General features: G+C 43.9%; 1 protein-coding gene across 4 annotated transcripts in view; it reads right to left on the reverse strand.

The window, feature by feature from the left end:
• ZNRF3 (zinc and ring finger 3) overlaps positions 1-26296 on the reverse strand; it is a 175816-nt gene that overhangs the window by 55437 nt on the left and 94083 nt on the right. For all 4 annotated transcript variants that reach the window (XM_045363877.2, XM_045363875.2, XM_074004099.1 and 1 more), the window contains exon 2: positions 14466-14591. In XM_045363877.2, the coding sequence (XP_045219812.1) occupies positions 14466-14591 (126 nt within the window). The remainder of the gene's footprint in view (positions 1-14465; positions 14592-26296) is intronic.

Raw genomic sequence — 26296 nt, forward strand, 5'->3', positions numbered from 1 at the left:
GCAGCATGTTCATTCATGGGTACTTTCTGGGATTGTAGGAAATAGCAGGCCAGTCTCTTCCAGAACCATCGTTAGCTAAAAACGGGAAGAGATTAGGCAGTGGCTCTCCTATCTTTCCACATTTTTAACCAGCCACTCTGCTATTGAGCTGGACCTGAAGGACTCCTGACTTATCGGTATACATAAGGATCTACCATCCTCTTGCCAATGGCTATATAGAGACTTTTGTGGCTCAGATGTCCCAGGTGAAATCAAGGGATCTTGCTTTAAGGCAGGTCAGGATAAGGACAAGTAACGAAGAGAGAGGAACACTTCTAGACCCTCTATTAATTTAAAAGCTTTTGAAGAGAAAAAGAGAATTAATTATTTTTAGGAATCTCAGAAGGACCTTAAATATATGACCATGAAAAATATTACAATAAGGACAACTGGCAAATCTCAGTGACAGAATGTGCCTGCCAATGGTTCCAATGGTTTCTTAGATATGACACAAAAAGCACAAGCAACCAAAGGAAAAATAGATAAACCAGACTTCATCAAGATTAAAAACTTTTGGCCAGGCACGGTAGCTCACACCTGTAATCCCAGCACTTTGGGAGGCCGAGGTGGGCAGATCATTTGAGGTCAGGAGTTCAAGACCAGCCTGGCCAACATGGCGAAACCCCGCCTCTACTAAAAAATACAAAAATTAGCTGAGCGTGGTGGTTCACGCCTGTAATCCCAGCTACTCAGAAGGCTGAGGCTGGAGAATCACTTGAACCCAGGAGGCAGAGGTTGCATGCCACTATACTCCAGCCTGGGCAACAGAGCGAGACTCCATCTCAAAAAAAAAAAAAATTAAAAAATCTTGTGCTTTAAAGAATATCATCAAGAAAGTGAAAAGATATCCCACACAATGGGAGAAAATACTTATAAGTAATGTATCTAACAAGGGACTTATGTCTAGAGCAGATAAAGAACTCTTATAACTCAATAAACTTAATAATAAAAGCAAAAATTAGCCAATTAAAAAAATAGGCAAAGCTTTGGGAGACCAAGGCGGGAGGATCATGAGGTCAGAAGTTCCTGACCAACCTGGACAACAGAGCAAGACCCTCTCTCTACAAAAAATAATCTAAAAATGAGCCGAGTGTGGTGGGGAATGCCTATAGTCCCAGCTACTCAGGAGGCTGAGGTGGGAGGATCGCCTGATCCCCGGAGGTTGAGGCTGCAGTGAGCCGTGGTTGCATCAGCCTAGTAGCATCCCACCCCCCTCTCGCTCCCACTCTCGCCATGTGATATGTCAACTTCCCCTTTGCCTTCTGCAGTGATTGTAAGCTTCCTGAGGCCCTCACTAGAACCAGATGCTGCAACACACTTCCTGTACACCTTGCAGAACCATAAGCCAATTCAATCTCTTTCTTTATAAATTTCCCAGTCTCAGGTATTCCTCAGAGTAATGCAAATGGAATAATACAGTAACTGAAATAGTAAAATTAAGTTGATGCTATAAATTGTAAATTGTAATTTTACCTTGTAACCTTTACATTTAGGTTATAAAAAAAATTGTAACCTTTACAATTAGGTTATAAAAAATGTTAAGATTTCAATTAAAACTTAAAAAATTAGAAAACACCAAGAAAATGACTATGTTTACAAATAGATGAAAAAAGAAGCTTCTAAAGCTAAAACATTTTAAAATTTAACTTCTAAAAATCAAGCCAAGGTAACAAAAATTCCTTGCATATTTCACATTATTTTCTCTGAGGTTCTTTTATGAATTGATACATTTGTGAAAACCTCTAGTAACAGGTTAATGTGAAATAGTTAAAGGCCACATACCTTTATATATAGTATAAGAAATAGCCCACGTTCTTCAGGCTGACCAGAATTTTATTTAATCCAACAGTGCTTAGAACAACTGTAATGTGTTGAAACTCCTTTATTATTTTTATAACTAGCAAAAATGATGCAAAATTTAAAGCATTTCAGTACCCCCAACGGAATTGTTTAGACTGTCTCAAACTTAATATTCAGCACAAAAAGCATTAGTCAGACCACAGAGCCAGATGCTTGATTTGGAAAACAACATTACGAAAGCAGAATGGTCCCCTGTACCTTTTATCAAATGAAATATGATGCTTTTGGAAACACATAGGACAGAAGAAAAGTAATTGCACTTCTCTGCAGTCTGAGGTCTTGTGACCAAGGCTCATAGACAAGCTTTCTCCACCGTCCCCTTTCCTTCTGTCTCTACACTCAGAATTTATGTCACCAAGGCTAGGGATGTGGTGCTGTCCTGCACAGGTGCTATACAAGTACACTGAGAGGGAGGGGGAACTCCAGAAACGTCCAGGTTTTCTGGGAGGTTGGTAGACAGAAAACTAATCACATGTAGTCACTGTCATGGTAGTCCTAGCAACCTGAAATGCATTCGAGTGACTGCCCACTGTTGTGGCTGGCATAATGTATGTGCATGGCCAGATGTATATGAGGCCCCCTCTACTTGAGAACAAAAAGCAGATGGGACTTTTGGGCTTGTCTCCAGGAATGAGAGATTCTGGCCAACTAACCTGGTACTGGTACTTCCTCTATCCTTCAAAATGGCCTCTCAAAAGTAGACAAGTTCAGTAGCTTTTTTTTGAGAGTCAGGGGTCTCGCTCTATCACCCAGGCTAGAGTACACTGACACAATCATAGCTCACTGCGGCCTCAAGTGATCCTCCCACCTCAGCCTCCCAAGTAGCTGACCATGCCCGGCTAATTTTTTTTTCAGTAGCGTTTTTTTTTTTTGTTTTTGTTTTTTTTTTGAGACAGAGTCTTGCCCTGTCTCCCAGACTGAAGTGCAGTGGCACAATCTCGGCTCACTGTAACCTCCACCTCCCGGGTTCAAGCAATTCTCCTGCCTCAGCCTTCTGAGTAGCTGGGATTACAGGCACCCACCACCACACTTGGTTAATTTTTTTTAATTTTTATTAGAGATGAGGTTTCATCATGTTGGCCAGGCTGGTCTCAAGCTCCTGACCTCAAGAGATCTGTCCACCTCGGCCTCCCAAAGTGTCGGGATTACAGGCGTGAGCCACCGCATGTGGCTTCAGTAGCTATTTTTGATGGGCTTTTCAGCTGGCCAGTCATACCATCTCTAGTTTTCTGGTTTAGCCTCATTTGTGACCCTTTTTGCATCAAGAGCCTGATTCAATGGATGGGGACAGTGGCAGGGAGGAGTGTCTAGAGCTAGGCTTCCCCCCATCCTGGGAGGTGGCCAGCCGCCTGTGCTCCTCAGCTTGACAGACACATCATTTGTTCTGTTCATTCACTCTATCTTCTAAACTCTCTTAAGCCTCCCAGTGGATCTCAAATAATGGTTTCAGTTAGCCTTTTTTAGCTAAAAATGTCTCTGATCTAGTTTTTTAAAAGTATTCTGCTTAATATAGCCTTTTAACCAAGAGGTTCATGGAAGATTTAGGTGTAGATGAAAAGCATCAAATTAAAATTTTGTGACTTTCAAATCATACATACGACCTTAGAAGAAAACTGGTATTCCCTGAGTTTTTCCACTTACATCATCCCAATCTTTTCTTTCCGATCTGATTTCCTTTACTAAGTTTCTTGCTTGCATCCATTTTTAACCAAATACAGGAGATAGCTACCCAAATATTCCTTAAAATAAATATGAAGAGCTTTCCGAACTTCCTCCTCAACAAGAAACTCATCTTGCTCACCTTAGAAAAGGGACTTCCATCTGCTTGGTAGGAGTATGTTTAGAAATTAATAGTGATATTTCTTGAGTATTCACATATTCCAAGAACTTTACATACTTTTTTATTTTTTTTAGATGGAGTCTCGCTCTGTCGCTCAGGCTGGAATGCAGTGGCGCGATCTTGGCTCACTGCAACCTTTGCCTCCCAGATTCCAGCGATTCTCCTGCCTCAGCCTCCCGAATAGCTGGGATTACAGGTGCCCGCCACCAAGTCCGGCTAATTTATGTATTTTTAGTACAGACGGGGTTTCACCATGTTGGCCAGGCTGGTCTCGAACTCCTGACCTCAGGTGATCCGCTCGCCTCAGCCTCCCAAAGTGCTGGGATTACAGGCGTGAGCCACCACGCCTGGGCCATACTTTTTATTTTATTTACTTTTTTAAGAGCCAGGGTCTCACTCTCAGTTTTGTGATTATAGCTCACTACAGCCTTGAACTCCTGGGCTCAAATGATCCTCCCATGTTAACCTTCTAAGTAGCTGAGACTACAGTGTGTGCCACCATGTCCGGCTAATTTTTTTTGTTTTTTTGTTGAAATGAGTTCTCACTTGTTGCCCAGGCTGGTCTGGAACTCCTGACTTCAAGTAATCCTCTCGCCTCCCAAAGTGCTGGGATTATAGGTGTGAGCCACTGTACCCAGCCACATTATTCTTTTTTTAATTATCAGAATTCTCTTTACAGAGGGGGTATGGAGAAACGGAGGCAGAGAGGTTAACCAGCCCAAAGTAACCCAGCTCTTACTGAACAGAACGATCACTTGCACCTCAGCTGTTCAGCTTTAAGATCTAGGCTCTTCGCACTCCTCAAGAGAGATGAATGTGCCAGAGCACCAATTCCCAACAGAACCATAGCATGAAGGCTACCGGGAACCTGTTGTTCATGGCAGGCAATGGGGCAAAGAAAGGAATGAAGGAGGAAGGGGAATTCCACTAGATACCAGTAAGCACCCCCACTCCCACCTCCCAACTCTGACATTTCTGAAGACCAGCAACGTTTCCAGACATTGCTAAGTGTCCTCTGGGGTGAAAATTGCTCCCATTTGGAAACAATGTGATAAGAGGACCAGGCTGTTGTCTGGTTGTTTGTTATTAAATGTGGGAAATGGCACAGGTCAGTCCCAAATAGTTGCAGCGTGCTTTCAGGGATGCCATGGCAATCAATAAGCAACAGTCAGGGTGCCCCGTGCTCAGGTACGTGACAAATACCTACTTGTTTCACTGACCAGAGAAGGCCTGGCGAGGCCAAGACCTGTGATGTGGAACAGCTGTGACCAGGTCCATGGGACAGTTAGCCTCTTCCCCTTCCCACAGAAAATCAGACCCAAGGATTCCAGCCCAATCGTCCCTCTTTGAGAACCTCACCACGCAGGAGTGTTTAAGCCGGACTTGGGTTAAAGCCCAGGGCACTCAGGTATCCCAGGAAATACATATCTGTGATCAAAACCCCAAATGAGAATGGTATGTGGAAGGATAAGGCCCCTTGGCCGGGCGTGGTGGCTCACGCCTGTAATCCCAGCACTTTGGGAGGCCGAGACGGGCGGATCACGAGGTCAGGAGATCAAGACCATCCTGGCTAACACGGTGAAACTCCGTCTCTACTAAAAATACAAAAAAATTAGCTGGGCGTAGTGACGGGCGCCTGTAGTCCCAGCTACTCAGGAGGCTGAGGCAGGAGAACGGTGTAAACCCGGGAGGCGGAGCTTGCAGTGAGCCAAGATCGCACCACCGCACTCCAGCCTGGGCCACCGAGCAAGGCTCCCTCTCAAAAAAAAAAAAAAAAAAAAGGATAAAAAGAATAAAGCCCCTCATCCCCACAACATCTACATGACTTGTAAAAAACTCTGTAGCTTTACCCAAGTTCCTGTCTCAAGTAAAGACCCATCCAGGTAAGCTCTGTTCTGTGTCAAGGCTGAATGTTATATCCCAATGCAAGCAGCAAAGATATTGAGATCTTCTTCACTGAAGTTCTTCAAATTCACTGTCTGGTTGTTTGTTATTAAATGTGGAAAACTGCAACCCATTGGTTTTACTCAAATTACTAACACTTCAGAACCAACATTCTTTTGGCCCCAGTACTGCAGAACAGAATAGCTCACCTTTACTCCCTGTATCGTCCTCTAGTTTCTGTTCATTTCCACTAATTTTATAAAAGGGTTTCTCTAACCCAGTTAAGCTCTCTGAGATCATCTTTACAGTGGAGCCATAATGCCAGCTCAATGAACTCAGATTACAGGTCTCCTTTCACATTCTCAAAAATGATTCAGAAACCCAAGAACTTCTGATTCGGTTATATCTATTGATATAAATTAGGAATTATAATCTGAGAAATCTTTAAAACACAGAATATACAGTGTATTTTTAGTAGAGATGGGGTTTCACCGTGTTAGCCAGGATGGTCTCAATCTCCTGACTTCGTGATCCACCCGCCTCGGCCTCCCAAAGTGCTGGGATTACAGGTGTGAGCCACCGCGCCTAGCCTTGGATTTCAATAAGTTTTATTTTCCTGTCCTCCATCCACTTTGTCATGAAGAGAGGATAACAAAAGTCTGTCTTCCCTTCCCCAAAATTCTCTATTTTGGGAGTTATTCTTTGAAATATAAGTAGGAAATTTCCCCAGGGCAGCCTGATGCACAAAGAAGGGTTTGGTCTCTGTCCTCATTGTACTGTACCTAGATTATCCATAACCCTCCCTGGGAATAACATTCTATGGGATGCAGGGTTTGCTTTCCCCCAGGATTCAGTAACATCAGTCACTCACTTCTTTCCTGGAGCAACTATGCTCCATCACTTAAGGAAAAAAAAAATGCTTATTTTTTTTTATACCCACTGCCCTCAACTTCCATATATTATGAAATGATTTAAGTAATACCATTGTTTTTGTAACTGCGGTAAAATATACATAACATGAAATTTGCCACTGTAATCATTTTTAAGTGCACAGTTCAGTGGCATTAAGCATATTCACGCTGTCATCCAACCATGACCACCACTCATCTCCAGTACTTTTTCCTCTTCTCAAATGGAAGCTTCATACCCATTAAACAACTCCCCTTGTCCCTTACCCCACCCCAGGAACCACCATTCTACTTTCTGTCTCTACGTATTTGACTCCTTAAATAATACCATTTTGAGTGATAAAAGGAACTGAAGGGGCCGGGCGCGGTGGCTCATGCCTGTAATCCCAGCACTTTGGGAGGCTGAGGTGAGCGGATCACCTGAGGTTGGGAGTTTGAGACCAGCCCTACCTAGAGAAACCCCGTCTCTACTAAAAAACAAAAAACAAAAATAAGTTATCCGGGCATGATGGCGCATGCCTGTAATCCCAGCTACTCAGGAGGCTGAGGCAGGACAATCGCTTGAACCCAGGAGGCGGAGGCAGCAGTGAGCCAAGATTGTGCCATTGCACTCTAGTCTGGGCAACAAGAGTGAAACTCCGTCTCAAAAAAAAAGGAACTGAAGGACAATAAGGGAGGGAGAAAGGAACAGAAGATGGACAATAAGAGTCACCATTTGGTTTAGTGCTTTTGGTTGTGCCAGGAATGTGATCAACACTTGATATACATTATCTCCTTTAGGGGCTGTTCCCATCTAAACACGCAGAGGGGTTAAGTGACTGCAGGAGCTCACAGAGCTTAGAAGGCTTGGGGCTGAGTGCGGTTGGCTCATGCCTGTAATCCCAGCACTTTGGGAGGCAGAAGGATTGCTTGAGCCTAGGAGCCTGTTGCCTGGATAATATATTGAGACCCTGTCTCTACAAAAAAAAATTTTAAACTAGCTAGGCATGGTGGCCCACACCTGTAGTCCCAGCTACTTGGGAGGCTGAAGTGGGAGGATTACTTGAGCCCGGGAGTTTGAGGCTGAGTGAGCCATGATCATGCTACTGCACTCCAGCCTGGGCAACAAAGCAAGACCCTGTCTCAAAAAAGGGTTAGAACTGGGGTTGGAACCTGTGTTAGTATGATGACTAAACCCAAGTCTTAACCCTTACATGGTCCCCCTCCCCCAACCACTTTGAAAAGTCAAGCTTCCTTTGACTCTGTTCTCTGTCTTCTGGTGATTTTGATTACCAGAGTCTGTATTTGTGCTTTGCAAAGAAGTTCCCAAGACACTGAGGGCTGGACGTGGGTTAGTGGGCTGACCATATGGTTCAATTTTCCATCCACCCCTCGTACCTTGGTTTCCCCGCTGCTTATCAGAAGAGCCGGATTAAAAACCAGCTCTCCTCCCTCTCAACATAGTTTTCCACCTTCCCATGCTGTTGGACATGTTGCTTCTACATTTCACATTTGCCTAAATGTGTAAACAGAGAAAGGAGAGATGGCAAACAGGAAGAGCCCTCAGTAATTTCACTGGCTTGAACCCCGCTAAAGCATTTAAAAGAATAGATGTCTGGGTCCACTGGGTTCCTCAAAACATCTAGTGGCAGAGTAACTTGATCTCTCTGCAACCAGAATAGATGCCACTACCAAGCGAACATTCCCAGAACACAGATCCTACAATACCCGCTCTTTTGTCAGAAGCCTTCAGTGGCTCCCAGTTCTTTAGAGAATGAACACCAAACTCTTTAACTTGAGAGCCTCTTCCTTCCGCAGCAGCTTTCAATGCTCCTTGAAGAACATCTTGCTCCCTTTTCTTCTGCCCTGTTCTGGAGATTCTTTTCCTACCTCATCCTGTCTCCTCGTACCTTTGTCTTACACAACTCCCCCTCTGTAAACCTGCCCAACTCCTCCAGTCCACGTGGACTCACTTTTCACTCACCACAATCTCTCTCTGTGTTCAGGGGAAGAAGAGGATTTGATTCTACGTAGTACATATAGACCGTGAGTTCCTTCCAACCGAACCTTCTCTGAATGACTCAGAGATAGACTGAGGACATCGCCCACAAGCTCATGATCACATACATGACTTAGTGACTGCAGGGGCCTGCTATGAGGATGGCAGCCCAGTACTGCCTGCCACCAGCTCTCTTCTGGAGAACACATCTCCCCCTTGCTCCCTACCCATGGCAGCGCAGCCCCTGGGGCACAGTTGACTAGCCTAAGGATGAACCCCCAGTCCAAGATGGGCCAATGAATCCCTTTTCTGGAATTTTTCAGACTCAAAACCCAGAGAGTTCAGGCCCAGGGATACTGGGGGGCTGTGTCTCCTACCAAATGGGGAGTGAGAGAATAGAGCAGATGCATGGATGGAGAAGACTTGAGGAGGGGGCCGCTGGCATCCAAGCCCTGGAGTCAGCTGCTGTGCAAGGGCATCAGTACCCCTGTCATGGGTTCTGTGACACAGCCCAGAATCCTCAGAGCAAATTCCTCTTTCTGCTCAACAGAGCTCAGGCTGAGTTTCTATTATGTGGAACTAACAGTTTTAACCAAGCCTGTGACTACTAAAAGGCATCTGATTTCTTTTCTTTTTTGGGGGGCTAGGGGTAGTGGGGGCGGGAAGAGGGAGAGAAACAGGGTCTCACTCTATATCCCAGGCTATAGTGCACTGGCATGATCATGGCTCACTGCAGCCTCGAACTCCTGGGCTCAAGCGATCCTCTTGCCTCAGCCTCCTGAGTAGCTAGTACTACAGGCGTGTGTCACCATGCCCAGCTTATTTATTTATTTATTTTTATTCTTTTGTGGACAGGAGGTCTCACTATGTTGTCCAAACTGGTCTTGAACTGCTGGCCTCAAGCAACTCTCCTGACTCAGCCTCTCAAAGTGTTCAGATTACAGGTGTGAGCCACCATGCCCAGGTGAGCATCTGATTCTTATCTAGAAAAACTGGCAAAGACAAAAGGAGGCAAAGAGAAGAAAGGGTTGTTTTTTTGTTTTTTGTTTTCTGACAGAGTCTCGCTCTGTTGCCCAGGCTGGAGTGCAGTGGCATGATCTCAACTCACTGCAAGCTCTGCCTTGTGGGTTCATGCTATTCTCCTGCCTCAGCCTCCCGAGTAGCTGGGACTACAGACGCCTGCCACCACACCCGGCTAATTTTGGGTATTTTTAGTAGAGATGAGATTTCACTGTGCTAGCCAGGATAATCTTGATCTCCTGACCTTGTGATCCTCCCACCTCGGCCTCCCAAAGTGCTGGGATTACAGGTGTGAGCCACCACGCCTGGCCAGAAGAAAGGGTCTTATTTCAGATCTGCAAAGAGAAGCAGAAGGGTCTTATTTCAGATCTTGGCTCTTCTGAGCTATTCAATCTCAGGTTATGTAGAGAACTCTCTAGGACTCGATTTGCTCATGGTAAAATGAGAATCTGGATTGGATCTCAAATTAGCCTTAACAATTAAAGGAGACAGCATAGGTAAAGCTCTCAGCACTCGGCGAGCACCCAATACCTGATGGCTGACTTCTACATGGTCATCCAACATTTCCCATAAGCCAGGCTCTGAGCTAAGTGCTCCATAAATATCTCGTAGACCCCCCACTACAATGACAAAGGCAGCATCAGCCCTGCTGCACAAAGAATGCACCGAGAAATGAAGTACCTTTTCCGAGGTCAGTCAGTCAAGGCTGGGTCTCTGTAATATGACATTCCCTTTCTTGTCCTTTTCTTAATTTCCCCACATTGTACTCTTAAGCCTTGGAGAGAGCTAAAACCATGCCTGTTGATCATGTTGTTTTTCTTTTTCTCTCTCTTTTTTTTTTGTGTGTTTTGGGAGAGAGAAGGTCTCTCTGTTGGCCAGGCTGGAGGGCAGTGGCACAATCTCAGCTCACTGCAGCCTTGACCTCTTGGGCTCAAGCAATCCTCCCACCTCAGCCTCCCAAGTAGCTGAAACCACAGGCATGCACCACAATGACTGGCTAATTTTTGTGTTGTTTGTAGAGATGGTATTTTGCCATGTTGCCCAGGTTGGTCTCAAATCCCTGAGCTCATGCAATCGGCACGCCTCAGCCTCCCACAGTGCTAGGATTACAGGCATGAGCCACCATGCCTGGCCCATGCTGTTTTCCAAACCTCTCCCTAAGAATCTTCTCTAACATGGGGTGGTGGTTATGGGGCATTTATTCTGCCATGAGTTACAGAGTCAGGGCAAACCAGGCTTTGCTAGAAACACCAGCACCTCTCATGCTCCCGGCCATGAGACTCTCCACAGGTGAAGCTATTAAAGTCAACCTTCAAAATTCTTAGGAGCTCTATAAGATGCTTAATAAACACTGATTGAATTGGAGGGTTAAAATGCCCGGGACATAAACATAGACTCCTATGATTTGGCGATGGTTTAAGACCCTTACATTGATTGACTGATTGATTGATTGATTGGCGACAGGGTCTTCCTCTGTCGCCCAGCCTAGAGTACAGTGGCACAATCACAGCACACTCCAACCTCCACCTCCAGCGATTCTCCTGCCTCAGCCTCCCAAGTAGATGGAACTACAGGTTCGCACTACCACTCCCAGCTAATTTTGTTTTTTTAATAGAGACAGGATTTTGCCATATTGGCCAGGCTGGTCTCAAACTCCTGGCCTCAAGTGATCTGCCCGCCACAGCCTCCCAAAGTGCTGGGATTACAAGTGTGAGCAACCATGCCTGGCCAACACCCTTACTTAATAGCAAACTCTAAGAAATGTCAATTTTATTCTATTTTAACTTTTTAGGACTTAAACTGTCACAGGTAACAGAGTCTGTCTTTCAATGCTGTAAGTAGAATCTCTCCAAACTAGAATATCAAAGAAAGATTTTAAATATGATACAGAAGCTCAAAATATTAGAAGAACAAGGAACCCAGAACAGCCTCTTCACATTAAGTACAAGAGAGAGGCTCAGAAAGCTGGAGAGATGTGTCCATGCCTGGTCTGAGGCAGGGTCTGGCCTGGCGCCCTGGCCTGCTGCTCCCCCGTGGGGGCTTGCCCTCATCCCAGCTCTGCCTCCCTAGCTGATCCTGTCTGTACCTCCTCCCACAGAATGGAAAAGAAGAGAAGGAGGGGATCATAAATCATATTTCTCTCATGAGTTTAGAGCGTTCTTTTCTGAGAAGTTCAAAAGCACTCAGTAATAAACCGAGGTGACAAGTTTATGTCTTTTGCTTTTAAAATGAAATTTTATTTGAACTCTTGGAGAGGCATTTACATGTTTTAATTTAGGACATTCCTCTCTTATTTCAAGGTTTCGCCCTGTGGCATTGTCTGTGAGTGGGTGGGTGGGTGAAGAGGGTGGGTGCTGGGGAGGGGGTTAGCCTGTGTCTAGGCCACCCCTCCTCCCCCACAGGCTTTTCCGAATGCCTGGCCCGCCTGCAGCGGACAGAGTCCTCCCTTCGTGGGTCTTCAACAAGTTTCAACATCCACAGGAAGGAGCCCCCACCCTCAAGCTAGCTTGGCTGTTTTCCTCCTATGCCTTTTCTGCCTCTGTCCACTGCCCGCTTTTTCAGAGCCAAGAAATGGATGGAAAATCATGAATTCTGCAGGGACTAAGCTGCGGGAATCACTTTGCCTTCCTTTAACCTATTTTTTTGCTACCAGCCCCTGGGGGCTCAGAAAACAAGAAAACGCAGTTGTCAAAGTTAATGAAATTGAGACTGAGAACAACCACACTTTAAGAAGATGATGAGAGAAAGAGAGAGGGGAGGCAGGAGAGCAAGAGAGGAAGAGACAGAGATCTTGACTCATCGCACCTCCCGCACCGGCCCAGGCTTTAAACAAATGCAAAACTGTCTTTCCTTGGCCCAAGCTTTGTGCTAATGATTTTATTCAGGTGTAAACTCAAAGCCAAACTGCAATGACTAACCATGTGCAAATGCTGCCCGCCATCAGCCTTTCCAGAGAAACGTGGGGGCTGCTGCTTGCAAGCAGGTAGAACCACATGCTCAGCTTCTGGGCCCCTGCATCCAATAAATATTTGGAGAATGAATCAACTTAAGAAGCACTTAATGATTCAATATATGCCTAGGGTTTTTTATTCCCCCTGGCATCACAGGCCAGCAGGCCAAATCATACAAAACTCTCCAAGTAAAACCACTACATGGTTGTTCCAGGCAGAAGAGGAAATAGTTGGGTTCTCCGAGTGACTTCAGCAAGTTTCCCCACCACTAAACCATGGGAGAACTACAGGATGACCCTGTGATCCCTGTTCCAACCCATTTATAGATGCGAGAGACAAAAAGATGGAGCCCCACCAGACTGGGGCAAAGCAAATGAAGCCAAGGAGCCGATTCCTGCATAACAGCAGTTAAAGTACAGGAGAAAATGTTATAATAGGAGCGTAATGCCTACAAGGAAAGCACTGTTCCTACCCTGTAGATGTAGCTGGCATTTCTCCTAGGAAAACACTAAAATATCCTCAAGGGGGTCATTGCTCTCCTACCACCACTAAGCAGCTCTGGCCAATTATTTAAACGATGAAGTATCAGGGCCTGAGCCACCTAAAACACCTCGATTCAACTTTGTGAACTGTAAAGCAAACAGCTAATAATTCCTGTGGGGTTCTTTTTTCCAACTAAAGGGCAGGAAAACTTGACAAGTGACTTGAAGTTATTCAGAAGACAGGAGGGATGCAAAAACCACAAATAGATTAGACCTGTACCTGGGGCCAAAGGTCTTTCAAGAGACAATGGCAGGGACTACTTTAAGTCTGGAAAGTCTCCCCTCTCTAGCACCCTGCTTCAAAACTACCCCTTCTCTCTCCTGGATTTCTCAAAGAGAGCCTCAAGAGGTTAGGAACCAGGACAGTTTTTTGCCCCAGCTCTCTCCCCATGGTACCTAGAATGGCAGCTTTTGAGAATATAACAGATATCCAGTCAGTACCACTATCCTTAGGAGAGACCACCTTTCTCCCAACCAAACTTCAAATCACCTTCTCTAAACCTTTCTTTTTAACAAAATGATGCAGTTTAAACAAAATCCAGTTTAAAACAGGTTGTTACCTGTCATATTTTAAGATTGTTGATGAGTGCCTTTCCAAAGTAAATTTATTTCTATCTTATACTGCAGTCAAAGTAATGCTGACCCTCTTGGCTAAAATGTCTTTTTTAGTACTTCTAAATGGAGTGATGGTAGCCAATGGCAGCAAACGTTTATTGAGGGCTTACTTTTGTGTGAGGCGTTTGCATCTCATCTCACCTCCTAACCACCTATGAGGTAAGTTCTAATACAGGACCATAATTGCTGTCTGCCATTCTGAAACCAAAAAAAGCTCTAAAACCCAAACATTTTCCCATAACTTACTTGGCAGCAAAACTTAATGGACCTGAAACTCATCTGGAGGCAAAGCTGCCGTGAACTAACATTAGGTTATTTAGATTTTAGTTATCCCACTTAATGTGAAGATCCCTATGGTTTGCTATACAAATGTGAATGTGTTTGGTTACTGAGTGCTTCCCTGGGTCTCTTGGAGGTTACTTAATATAAAATCTATACCCCTTAATGCCTTTCTAAACCCCCCAAATCTCAGAATTCTGAAACATCTTGCCCCAAGGGTGTAAGATAAAGTATTGTGAATCTCTATTATTAGCCCATTTCACAGATAAGAAACTAAGACTCCTTGAGTGAAGCAACTTGCCCAAGGCCACATGGTGGACAAGAGGCTAGAGCCCACTCTGAGACTGGCAGTCTCTCTGAGTCTGGGCTTGTAAACACTGGTGGGCCACTATAAGGCATGTCTCAGTCCCCACCTTAGACAACTTCCGCTGGGAAGAAGCACTGTGCCAGCATGGCTTTTCTCCGTAATCAACTATCTGAGGAATGCTGAAATGGAAGAGCAGAAAACACCAACCAGAAACACAGTGATTCCAAGGGCCTGGTGCTTACCTTGCCTAGGACAGTGAGGCATGGTTTCGGGTCCAATTCTGGCTGTTCCAGCTTCACCACTCCTACCCAGCCATATTCATACAAGTCCTCTTCGTCATTGTTATTACATAGGCCCAGTGGGTGCATCTAGGAAATAAAATGGGAAGAAAACTTCAGCAGGCAAGCTACATGTTTGCTTGACTCATACTGTGTATTTCTCAGATACTATAGCCAAAAGTAATGTCAAAACTTAAAATTTTAAGAGTGGGGACGGTTTTTCAACCCAAGGGGAATTTTATTTCAGCACAATGAGCTGAGCACTGGGGAGAACACAATAGAGCCATTATAAATGTATATTATGCATGCTTCTTTACTGCCTTTTAAGTGATGGTGATCCAAGGTGGAAACTGCCCAATAGGATCTAGGGAAAGAAAACAGCACAATTCCCATATAAATGCCAATCTAAATTGCTGTGAAATACCATAAATTTAACACTAAGTAGCAATTACAGACAAGACTAGCTAGGTTAGTATCCAAGATTGTTTGGCTTCTAGACTTCAACAACATGTCTACTTCAACTTACGTAAGAGGATCTGGAAACACATCCCGGACTCTATGCAGAGACCACAGAAATCACCAGTGTAATTAACAGGCTGTTTAAAGGCTACCCGTGGTTACTGGGAAACAGATAAAATTCTTTGAGGTCTTTTCAAAATTTGCAAAGCACAAAATCAAAGATGGGTAGATAAGCAGTGTCAAATTTCTGTGTGTGAAAGTGCAGTCAAACCAGAACAACCCTAAGGTCTGTGCTCACAGTTCTATCATTGAGTGGTACCAGGCCCTAGAATCCCTAATAACAATCTGAGAAGAGGAAATCCTCAGGGATAAACATAACTTATCAAGAAGTTGATAAGCCTAGCACTGTGTGTGCTAAGCTCTTAAATAAGTGGAAGAAATACGTCTTTAGATTCATGACAAGTTAGAAACACAAGAGACCTAAGAACACACTGTAGACAGAATATGGTCCCCAAGATATCTATGTCCCAATCTCCAGAACCTGTGCATAAGTTACCTGACACAGCCAGAGACTTTGCAGATGTGATTGAGTTTGAGATGGACAGATTCCCTGAATTATCTGGGTTGGTCCAGTGCAATCACAAAGGTCCTCATAAGGGAAGCAGGGAAGCATGAGAAAGACGGAGAACAGATGTGATGACAGAAGCAGAGGCTGATGTACTCTGAAGGTGGAGGAGGGGGCCATTAATCAAGAAATGAGGATGGCCTTTAGAAGCTGACAAAGATGAAAAATGGATTCTCCCCTCAAGCTTCCAGAAAGAATGTAGCCCTGAAGACCTGTTTGGAACTTCTGACCTCCAGAACTGTAAGAGAAAATATTTGTGTTGCTTTAAGCCACTAAGTTTGTAGAAACTTGTTACAGCAGCAAATAGGAAACTAATACGCCCACCTTGTGCCCTGGTTGTTTTACAGATAAGAACAGAAATCCAAGATAAGTGGCTTTTCCAACACATAGCCAGTATGTAGCACACCCGGAGGTCTCCAGGCCCTTGGATTCACAATCCAGTGCCTTCCCACTCCACTTGCTTACTTTATCCTCCCTTCCTCTGAGAGCTGACCATCTGACAGGGGAAGTTTAAGAGATAAAATCCTTAGAAAAAAAAGTTTCCAGCTCTAAATCCTGTGGTATTCAAGTGTAACATGAGTTTGGTGCAGGCAGCAAGAGTTGCTAGAATGTCTGGGGAGGCTTTGTGCAGCTGCTGAGCCTCGAGAGAACTTCGAAGGAAGAGTTAGACTGACCAGGGCAAAATGAGAGAGGGAAGTCAGTTCCAAGCCTGGGGAGGAGTTGCTAAGAGATGATATAGAGGGGGGAAAAGAATACATCCAGTCTGATGAGTAGGAAGGGTTACTGTCTACACTGAGAAGGAAAGAGAAGGGCTCAAAAATCAGGATGGAGTCTGGACACCAAGACAGTATTACAGGTTCTTAGGCAGAAGACGGTGTACTGAAAGAAGTTATTTTAGGCAGGCAGGTAACCTCTTCAGCAGTGGTATTCTTGGACTCCAGAGACAGCAACAAGTGGAGGGCAAAAGTTGCAGGCCAAAAATGAGAGATCCTTGACAATTCAATGAAACAACAGGAAAGGGGTTGCACAAGTTCATAAGGCAGGTGAGAGGTCACCACTGCTGAGCACAGGGCGGCCAGCAGCTGTCTTTATAGTGGATGAGAGATACCCCACCCCTTGGGAATTCCAAGATATGAGATAGAGGGCCCTGGGACATCCAAATTTGCAGGAGCTTTCAGGCTCACGGAATATGCCTGAAGGGCCAATGGAGGTTCTGTGGTGCCGCGGGTGGTGCAACCTTTCCTCCAGGATGCCCCCGCAGGATTCAGCCCACTCTAGAATGTTCTACAGTTATTAAACAATGAGTAGTCTGAAATGCTGAGACCTCCGACTAGAAAAAAGGTGAGCAAGAGGAATGAGCCAATTATGTCAACAGCTCAGGCACCTCTGACCTCCGGGAAAGGGCTCAAGACCCGGCTCACTCCAGCACAGCTCAGCCAGCTTCCGGAAGTCTCAGGTCAAATCATGGTAACGGCAACCAATATTCCACAGAATTTTTAACCTGGCCACGCAACTTGGAGGTTTCCAGATGAATGGCTGCTTTTGGTTACTTATATACTTATGGGGTTTGACCAATGATAAAGAGTTGCTTTGGAGGAGCAGAGGCATCACTCAGGTCTAAGACGTTGCATCTATATCAAAACTTTACTAAAGAAAGGAGCCAGGCACAAAACACCGCATACTGTATGATTCCATTACATGTCCAGAAGAGGCAAATCCATTGAGACAGAAAGCAGACTAGTGGTTGCCAAGGGCAGCAGGGAGGGGGCAAATGAGGAGTGACTGCTCAATGGGTACAGGGCTTCCTTTTGGGTGATGGAAACGTTCTGGAACTAGATGGTGGTGAAGATTGCACAACACTGTGAACATATTAAATGCCACTGAATTTCATGCTTTAAAATGATTACAATGGTGAATTTTATATGAATTTCACAATTAAAAGGTTTAAAAAAAAAAAAAACAAAAAGCAACTGTCCTAAGAGCTTACTCAGGAATGACTTACGCCCTGCCTAACACTGTCCTCAGCTAACACGGAGATCCCACAGTGAAGGACAATGTGCTTTCTACCCTTCCAGAGCCTAAGTGAATTCCAGCAGCCCTTCAGGAAACTGTGTCCTGCAGAATACTACCTACCACAAGATGAAAAACAGGTTCTTGCACAAGTAAATAACACTGAGAAGCTCTTCATAGGGACTCAGGATCTACATGTGTGAATTAAAGCTCTGCAGTGGCCAATGGTTTAATAGGGCTTTTAACCTTTGCTAAAACCACCATTTCCTACCCTTTGTTTATAAACTTGTTTTGCATTTAATCTGATCACGTGATTTCATGGGACACACTTTGAGAGATGCTAAGTTAGGGAGAACACATACACACGCATGACAATAAACCAACAGTAAATATGACATGAGGCAAAGCTAAATGTCTGCAAATGCTGAACACCCATGACGCAAAGACTTAAGGCCACGGTAGAAAGAAATGGAGGGATAGTCGAGGACAGCTGGAGAAATGACGAGGCTTGGGAAAGTGGCAGATGTGGAGGATGGGGAGAAGACAAGGAATGGGAACCCAGAGGCAGCTGAAGCCAAAGCCCAGGCCTGACCCACTGCAGCCAGTGAGGTGGAAGTGGGCCTGACCAGGCCGGAGGCTTACTCTCTTGAAGAAGCAGAACACACGGCCTCAGGAAAAGCATGTGGAGAGCGTGTCCAGGCATGCAGAAATCTGAACTATGTAAGCCTCAAACACACCCAGGGGTCCCTTAGGGCTGTCAGGCCAGTGCCCTGGGCTGCACTTCACTGCCAGCCTCTCTCCTCTCCTAAGCAGTCATTCCTTCCCACTTTCCTCCAAACTCCTCTATCAAATCTTCCCAACACTGGGGTGGGTGACTTAGCAGTGCAACACGTCAGCCCCGTAAAGGGCATTGACTTGTGAACAGGAATGAAAGCCTTTAAAACTAAAAAGATTTTTCTAAAGTGCCAGTGGGAGGGATGCTTTACCCTCTTGTGGAGGGTAAAGAAGCCACTAAGATCACATCTCAGAGGATAAAAAACCTACCTAACCATCCATTCCACTTTCCCACTTCCACCTTAAGTTCCTTCTCTCCTGAGATCCTTATTCCAGTTTACATCTCCAGCACAAGTCTGTTAATTCAATCTAACAGGCTCCTTTGACCCACCTATTGAATACCATATTATATGATTCAGGTCTCTGTTAGCTAGCCCCGATGACAGTATCAACTACCCTAGGCCTCCAGCCACTTCCACTCTGAGGTTCTCTTTTCCCAAGGGCTCCAAGTTATGAGCTCTGGAGATGTTTTTATAGAGAAGCAGAAGTAGTCATTATGTGAAAATATTCCTTAGTGAACTGACCTGTCCCAAGGATGGAGTATTCTAGGCAAAGGTATAAAATGCAAATGAACATACCATTTTGTTTGCATTTTACGGGGAAAGTGAAAGAGAGGCCTTTCCCATTAATTGGACATCTACTATGTTAACACCTTTTTTTTTTTTAAGGCAGGGTCTCATTCTGTCCCCCAGATGGGAGTGCAGTGGCACGATCACAGCTTACTGCAGCCTCGACCTCCTAGGCTCAAGCAATCCTGCCACCTCATTTATTGACTTTTTTTGTGTGTGTAGAGACAGGTCTCACTATGTTGCCCAGGCTGGTATTGAACTCCTAGGCTCAAGCAATCCTTCTGCCTCGGCCTCCCAAAGTGCTGGAATTACAGGTGTGAGCTGCTGCACCTGACCAGTTTACACATTTTAATCTAATATTTAATCCAACAGGGAACTCCTGCTAATTGTTGGAATATCAGATGATATAGTGACTAAACTATGTAAATAAGTTGCAAACTAGAACTGCAAATCAGCAACCAATGCAGAATTTAACAGAGTCCATGAAAGTCCTATTAGTCAACAACTGGATTCTACTCAAAGCCAATGGCAAACAATCTAGTTAAGGATTAAAGAAGAAACACGCATGGGAGCTTCCACAGAGAATGATCAAAGGATTAAGAGAGACCTTTGGAAAAAGTGAGAGTCCTCTCAGTTGGAAAACAACTTTTTTTTTTTTAGACAGAGTCTCCGTTGCCCAGGCTGGAGCACAGTGGTGAGATCTCAGCTCACTGCAACCTCTGCCTCCTGGGTTCAAGCAATTCTCTTGCCTCAGCCTCCTGAGTAGCTGGGATTACAGCCACCCACCACCACACTTGGCTAATTTTTGTATTTTTAGTACAGTCAGGGTTTCACCTCGTTGGCCAGGCTGGTCTCAAATTCCTGACCTCAGGTGATCCACCTGCCTTGGACTCCCAAAGTGCTGGGATTACAGACATGAGCCATCGCACCCGGCTGAACTCAAACCTAAGTAAAGGATGCCATATGCACAGTCTTATACAATTTTGCTGAGAATATCCCCACACTGCCCATACGAGATTCAATCTTTGTTTATTCTCAAAAATCAGTCCAAGGCTGCAATTATAATTTAAATATAAACCATTACTTTCATTTTTATTTTTCAAGATATAGCCCCAATGAAATGTTTATTTCTACTTTCTCCTAAGAAATACTGGGCCCTAAGCCAGGCATAGTGACACACACCTACAATCCCAGCTACTGGGAAGCTGAAGTGGGAGGATGATTTGAACCCAGGCGCTTGAGACCAGCCTGGCCAACATAGCAAGATTGTGTCTCAATTTTTTTTAAAAGATAAAAAAGAATTATTAGCCTCTAATTTTAAAAGATCCCAAGGTCCTAATTTGGATAACAATCATCTGTAGAGAATAAGAACCTTTTCCACAAGAAATTCCTATACTCTTCCAAAGTTTCGGCTAGACACTGCTTCCACGCCATCCCTGCAATCATCAGGTAAAAACCAGGCATGTTATTCACACATGCTAACACCAGCCAGCGACATATAGGCACTGACAACATACAAGATCTGTGTGGTTCTGAATGCCTAATCATTCAAAATTCTTCGTAGGATACTTCAGTGTATGGTGTTCAAGCATATTAACTTTGAACTTAATGTAGCATATAAGCATTTAAAAGTTGCAGGCATTTCTGAGTTTACTTTCTTAAAATATATGGATGCATAGGGCTTTCCTAGTCAGATGCTTGACATTTATGTTTTCGCCTTATTATTTTTAAGAAAGTTAAAAACAGCTGAGTTGTAAGAACTCAAGGACATCAGAATGAACTACTAATGAAAACATAAAGAAAAAAATCAAATAGACATGGAAACCTTAGACTGGAACCAAGACTCCATCGAACAGAGAATACTAAGGGGAAGGATGGCCTGAAATGAGAAGACAAGCAAAACTTCTGGGGCAGATTCACAGAAGAACTTGATGCAAATAATAAGCTACAATGAAAGTACAAGGGTATAACAGAAAATATGCCCTGGGTTATAACTTTGATTTTGTTTTACTTTTGCTCTTTGTGCAATAACTTTGGGATACTCAACATCTTGCTTAAGTCAACTGAAGGAAAATGCCTACCTACTCCTTTATCATGAGTTTGACATTATTATGAAACTGTCGCTCTTACCCTCTCACTCCTTATTTTGTTCCAATGGATATTTTGGGAAGGAAGGAATGAGATTTGAGATCATGCAATCTTGTGTTGAAATCTCACTTCTGCCTTTTATGATGCACATCACCTAGGCAGATGAGTTGATTTCTATAAACCTTGATTTTTAAAATTATTTGTATAAATTGAAGTGTGATTTTGTTACATGGCTATATTGTGCAGTGGGTGAAATCTGGGCTTTTAGTGTATCCATCACCTGAATAATGTAAATGGTACCCATTAAGTAATTTCCCATAACCCATTCCCCTTCCTCCCCTCCACCCACCCTTCTGAGTCTCTAATGCCTGTACTTCCACACTCTATGCCCCTATATGTTTTCCATATGGATTTTCTTATCTGTAAAATGGAGACTGTAGCATCTGTCTTAACTGATAAGGACAAATACAGACATCCTTAAGGATTAAATGAGATAAAATACATCAACATAGTAACACCAGTAGACATTTCATCAATGGGAAAGCTCTATCCTTCAACTTCTCTAGACCTGTCATGTTCATTTGTATTTTATGCCTTTACCTAGAATACTTTGCCCTTCAAGACCAACTTAAATGTCACCCCTTCCATGGAGCTTTCTTGAATCAACTAATACTTCTTGAGTCTCAAATGCTTTGTATGGTGCTTACTGGTTCCTACAGCCTCCCCTCTAAGATGGGCACCTGCTTCTAGAAAGACAGTCTTATTCAGAAGTCCCCTTTCACCCTACCCAGAGCTTTGTACCCAACAGGTGCTCAATAAATGACTGCTGGCTGAACAAATGATCTCTGGCCTGGAGGCAGGCCTGCTACCATGTCTCTTGCTGTCTTTGGTGAGCCACTTGGGTCTCTGCTCTGCTAAGTGAGGTACCAGGGCAAATACGTCAGGATTTAATCAACTTGCTGCATGAACTTTGAAAGACCTAGCTCTTACAGTTATTGATTATTGAGTCATCAAAGACATTCCCAGGACAAAAAAGATTTACTGGCAATGGTATAGGAGCAAAGGCTGCTCCTCCTTGGCCTTGCTGTGGGGCCACAGCAGCCCAAGCACGCTGGGGTGGCTACTGCTTACTATACACAGAGACCACAACACTGGTGCCCTTCACCGTGACAGCACCTTGAAAGGGCAGTAGAAGGGGAGGGAGAATGGAAGATGTCCTCCCCAAAAAAGCAAGTCTCAAATTTTCCCACCCATGTCCAACCTCAGGAGTTGCTGTCAGCAACAACAAAACAAAGAAATAAAACTAAGGAAAAGGCAGGCATGGGATCCAAGCACAGGGACTCCCACAGATTAGAGAAATAAAGAGAAATCCCAGGACGATGGCTTTGCAACCAGCCTGTTAAAGGACAGGTCCAGATGGGGCCAGAAGGATGAGGCTACAGGACAGCCAAACAAACAAACAACAACAAAAACATAACTCATTACCCAGTGGGTTAGATGATACTGAGGAGAGTTTATAGTTCTGAACAAGAGGATGACAAGTGATAGTTACAGCAAACTAAAGTAATGGAGGGCCAGGGTGAGGGGAGCAATGATTAACTCCAGAAAAAAAAAACAAAAAGTTACACCAGGATCGGAACCCATAATCAGGGTATGACCTATGTGATATAACTACATTGGAAGAATGCAGAAATGAGAAGAGGGGAGTGAAAAGCAAAATCTTTTTCTACAGAAGGAGGTCAACACATTATTCTGCAATTGACTATAGAGTTACAGAAATTTAGAAACAATCACAAAGATGAAGAGCAAAAGAAACCACTAAAGAATTGAAAATAGTTGCCTCTGGGAAGAGCAATCAGGGGTAGTGAAGGTGAATCAAGAAAATGCTCTTTTTTATTATAAACCGTGATGTACGTTTTGTCTTTTTATAAACAGACATGTGAATGATTTTGATCAAAAATTTTATGCAATGCTAGAAATAATTACTCCCTTTCTCCAAGTGTTCCAGCAGATTCTATGGGTCCTCCTCACTGGAAAAGGCAGGGAAGGATTTCATCAGGCCCAAGAGAGACCCCACAGGATCCCTGCACTGAGGAGCGGACATCTGAAGGGAGACTTTGTCTGAGATGGCTGTTCTGGGAGCCATCCAGGATGTGGGCTGGTGATGACTCAGGGAGACACAGTAAGAGAAAGAACCGGTAGCTCTCACCACCCTTCGCAACCAAAAATAGCTCCCAGGTGGCATCAGAGTGTGACATAGATTTGGGTGTTAGAGAGACAGCAGACACAATAACCAGGGTGATTGTTCTGAGAAGCTCCAGTTTTCTCCCAGACACAGATATAACCTCTAGAAGAGGCACTGAACATTCCACTTGCATTTCTGAATAGAGTTACTAAGGCAAAATGCTACCAACAAGCAATGCATATACCTGGCCATCTCTGGTACCAGGTATCAAACAACTCGTTTTATGTTTAAATATGAAGATGAACTTTCTTCAATTTCCTCAGAGCCCAGTGAGACTGACTATCATGGTTTCATGTGGTTTCATGTTTTGTTAATGGACAAAGAAGGTAGGGGAACTTCGAAGCCAAAAGACGATGTCAGACAAGGTTAAATATCTGGAGAAAAAGAACTATGTTCCCTTGAGTATGGTACATCAAGCCAAACTTTGAAACCAAGACCAGCTCTTTAAGAAGCTTTCAGTACAAAATCCTTGAGATATACTGGTGCACCTTCCACATGTCTGAAAGGGCAAAATTGAAACTAGGGCTAGTGGTGCTTTTATCCAAGGTTACAAATCTCTACACTAGGCTGAGAGTTTAAAATAACTTCAAAACAGCCGCCTGCTTCTAAGTGGGTTACTGTTACACAGGAGCCAAATACTAAACTAATAGGAGGACGAGACATTTCACTCTGTAATATTATCTCATCAAAAAATTCCTGGGGATTTAAAAGGGAAACTTCCTTCCTTTTGTTCTTTTGCCACTATCGGCCAGGGTAGGGTGTCGCTGTGGTACAGAGTTTCACATCAGTCCCAGACCTTTTCTTATAAGGTGTGGTGGCTAGAACTAAGACTTATAATTTACGTGAAGGAATGGAAAAAGGACAGCCCCACCCATTTTTCTCTTGAATCATAAGGATTTTTTTCCCTCTTCTATTGTACAAAGAAACGGACAATTCTTTTGCTCTTTGAACAAACAGCCTAACCCTTTTTCTGGATCTAGAATCAAACGGAACCTGAATAGTTATTCTCCCTGTTGTCATAGCAATGAGGGTAACTGTGATGGGTCAGAAACTACCCCAGACACTAAAAAGCTGCTGGCTGTTGCTGCTGTTTCACAGAGAATTCCAGCTGGGAACTGCCTGAGGACTGTGGAGTTCTCTCGGCTGAGGACTCTGGCTTTCGGAACACTCAGCTGGAGTCTCTCCCAGTGGGTATCACTTTTTTTGAGAAAACCCAAAAAGAGCCTCTATACTTATTTGGTTCCTCTGTACCAAATGAACAACTGAGAAGTGACCTGTCAGAAACTTGGGGAAGCAGCAAGCATTTCAAATCCGCTTTTTCCCTTGAGTATCTCCTATGCCCTAGACTTTCATTTTGTCAGAGAATTATGTTGAAACTTACATATGGCCCCATGTATATCTCGTATCGGACTTTACAAACCCTCACTTAGAATGGCTGTTGCTAGTTTCAAGTAGATAAGATGCCTCGTAAGTTAAAAATATTTTTAAAGTGTGCAGTAGACTATAGAAACCTTAAGCTAAATTAATTCTAAATTCATTCTTGAAGTGACTCAAAGAGACCCATGTGCCTACCAGATGACAAGTATTGTTCTCTACATAGAAATTCACTGACATAGTTTTACTTCAAATTGCAAGGCAACTTATAAAGGACACTTGATCGTGCTTATTACGAAAAGGATTAGGTGCTTAAACACATCAAAGAGTTACTAAATTAAGATGAAATACAATACTATAAAACAACAAATCATTCAAACTACATGATGCTGAACTGAAACTAGAAAAATAAGTGAAAAAAATTCCAAAGCTATATTAATTTATTTTTTATTGAGACAGGGTCTCACTTTGTCACCCAGGCTGGCGTGTAGAGGCGCAATCTCTCAGTCCCCCAGGTAGTTGGGATTACAGGCATGCACCACCATGCCCAGCTAATTTTTGTATTTTTAGTAGAGACAGGGTCTCACTATGTTGTCCAGGCTGCTCTCAAACTCCTGGATCCAACTCAAGTAACCCACCCACCTCCGCCTCCCAACGTGCTGGGATTACAGGTATAAGCCACTACACCCAGCCTATTTATTTTTTGAGACAGGGTACTGCTCTGTTGCCCATGCTGGAGTGCAGTGGCATGATCTTCACTTACTGCAACCTCTGCCTCATTTATATTTTTATAAATGATGAAGCAACATGAGCTAAGTCAATTCCTTTAGGACAATTAGTGAACCAGATAGTGACAAAGTGGGGCAGAAAGTACAAACGTATTTTTTAAACTTCTCCATATGAGCAGGTACAGAACAAAGATACACTGCAAGGAAAGAAATGATTGAGAGTTAAGGGACACATGCAACTAATCTATAGTAAGAAAACAGAATCATCATCCACCTTATTGGTGATGAATACAACGGCAAAATCAGTCAAGTAAACCAGCTACTAAACCCCACTTGGGCAAACACATTCTGGCCATGCTGCAAATTGGCTTGATTTGGGGGGAAGCGGTCTGGCAATGAGACAATGCCCAAGCTCTGTATGTCCTTCCCCCAACAATTTCATTTTTCAAAGAAACCCTGAGGAAATAACCTCAAAGTAGTAATTTTTTTTTTCTTGAAACAGAGGCTTGCTCTGTTGCCCAGGGTAGAGTGCAGTCGTACGATCTCAGCTCACTGCAACCTCTGCCTCCCAGATTCAAGCGATTCTCCTGCCTTAGCCTCCCAAGGAGCTGGGATTACAGGCACCCGCCACCACGCCTGGCTAATTTTTGTACTTTTAGTAGAGACGAGGTTTCATCACGTTGGCAAGGCTGGTCTTGAACTCTTAACCTCATGATCTGCCCGCCTCGGACTCCCAAAATGCTAGGATTACAGGCGTGAGCCACTGCACCCAGCCAAAGTAGTTACTTTATATGATGAAATCTTTAAGTAGACCTCCTCTAAACTGTGAAAACTTAGGGAAAAAAAAGTTCCCCCAAAGACTA

This window comes from Macaca fascicularis, chromosome 10 (genome assembly GCF_037993035.2).
Source record: "Macaca fascicularis isolate 582-1 chromosome 10, T2T-MFA8v1.1".
Lineage (NCBI taxonomy): Eukaryota > Metazoa > Chordata > Mammalia > Primates > Cercopithecidae > Macaca > Macaca fascicularis.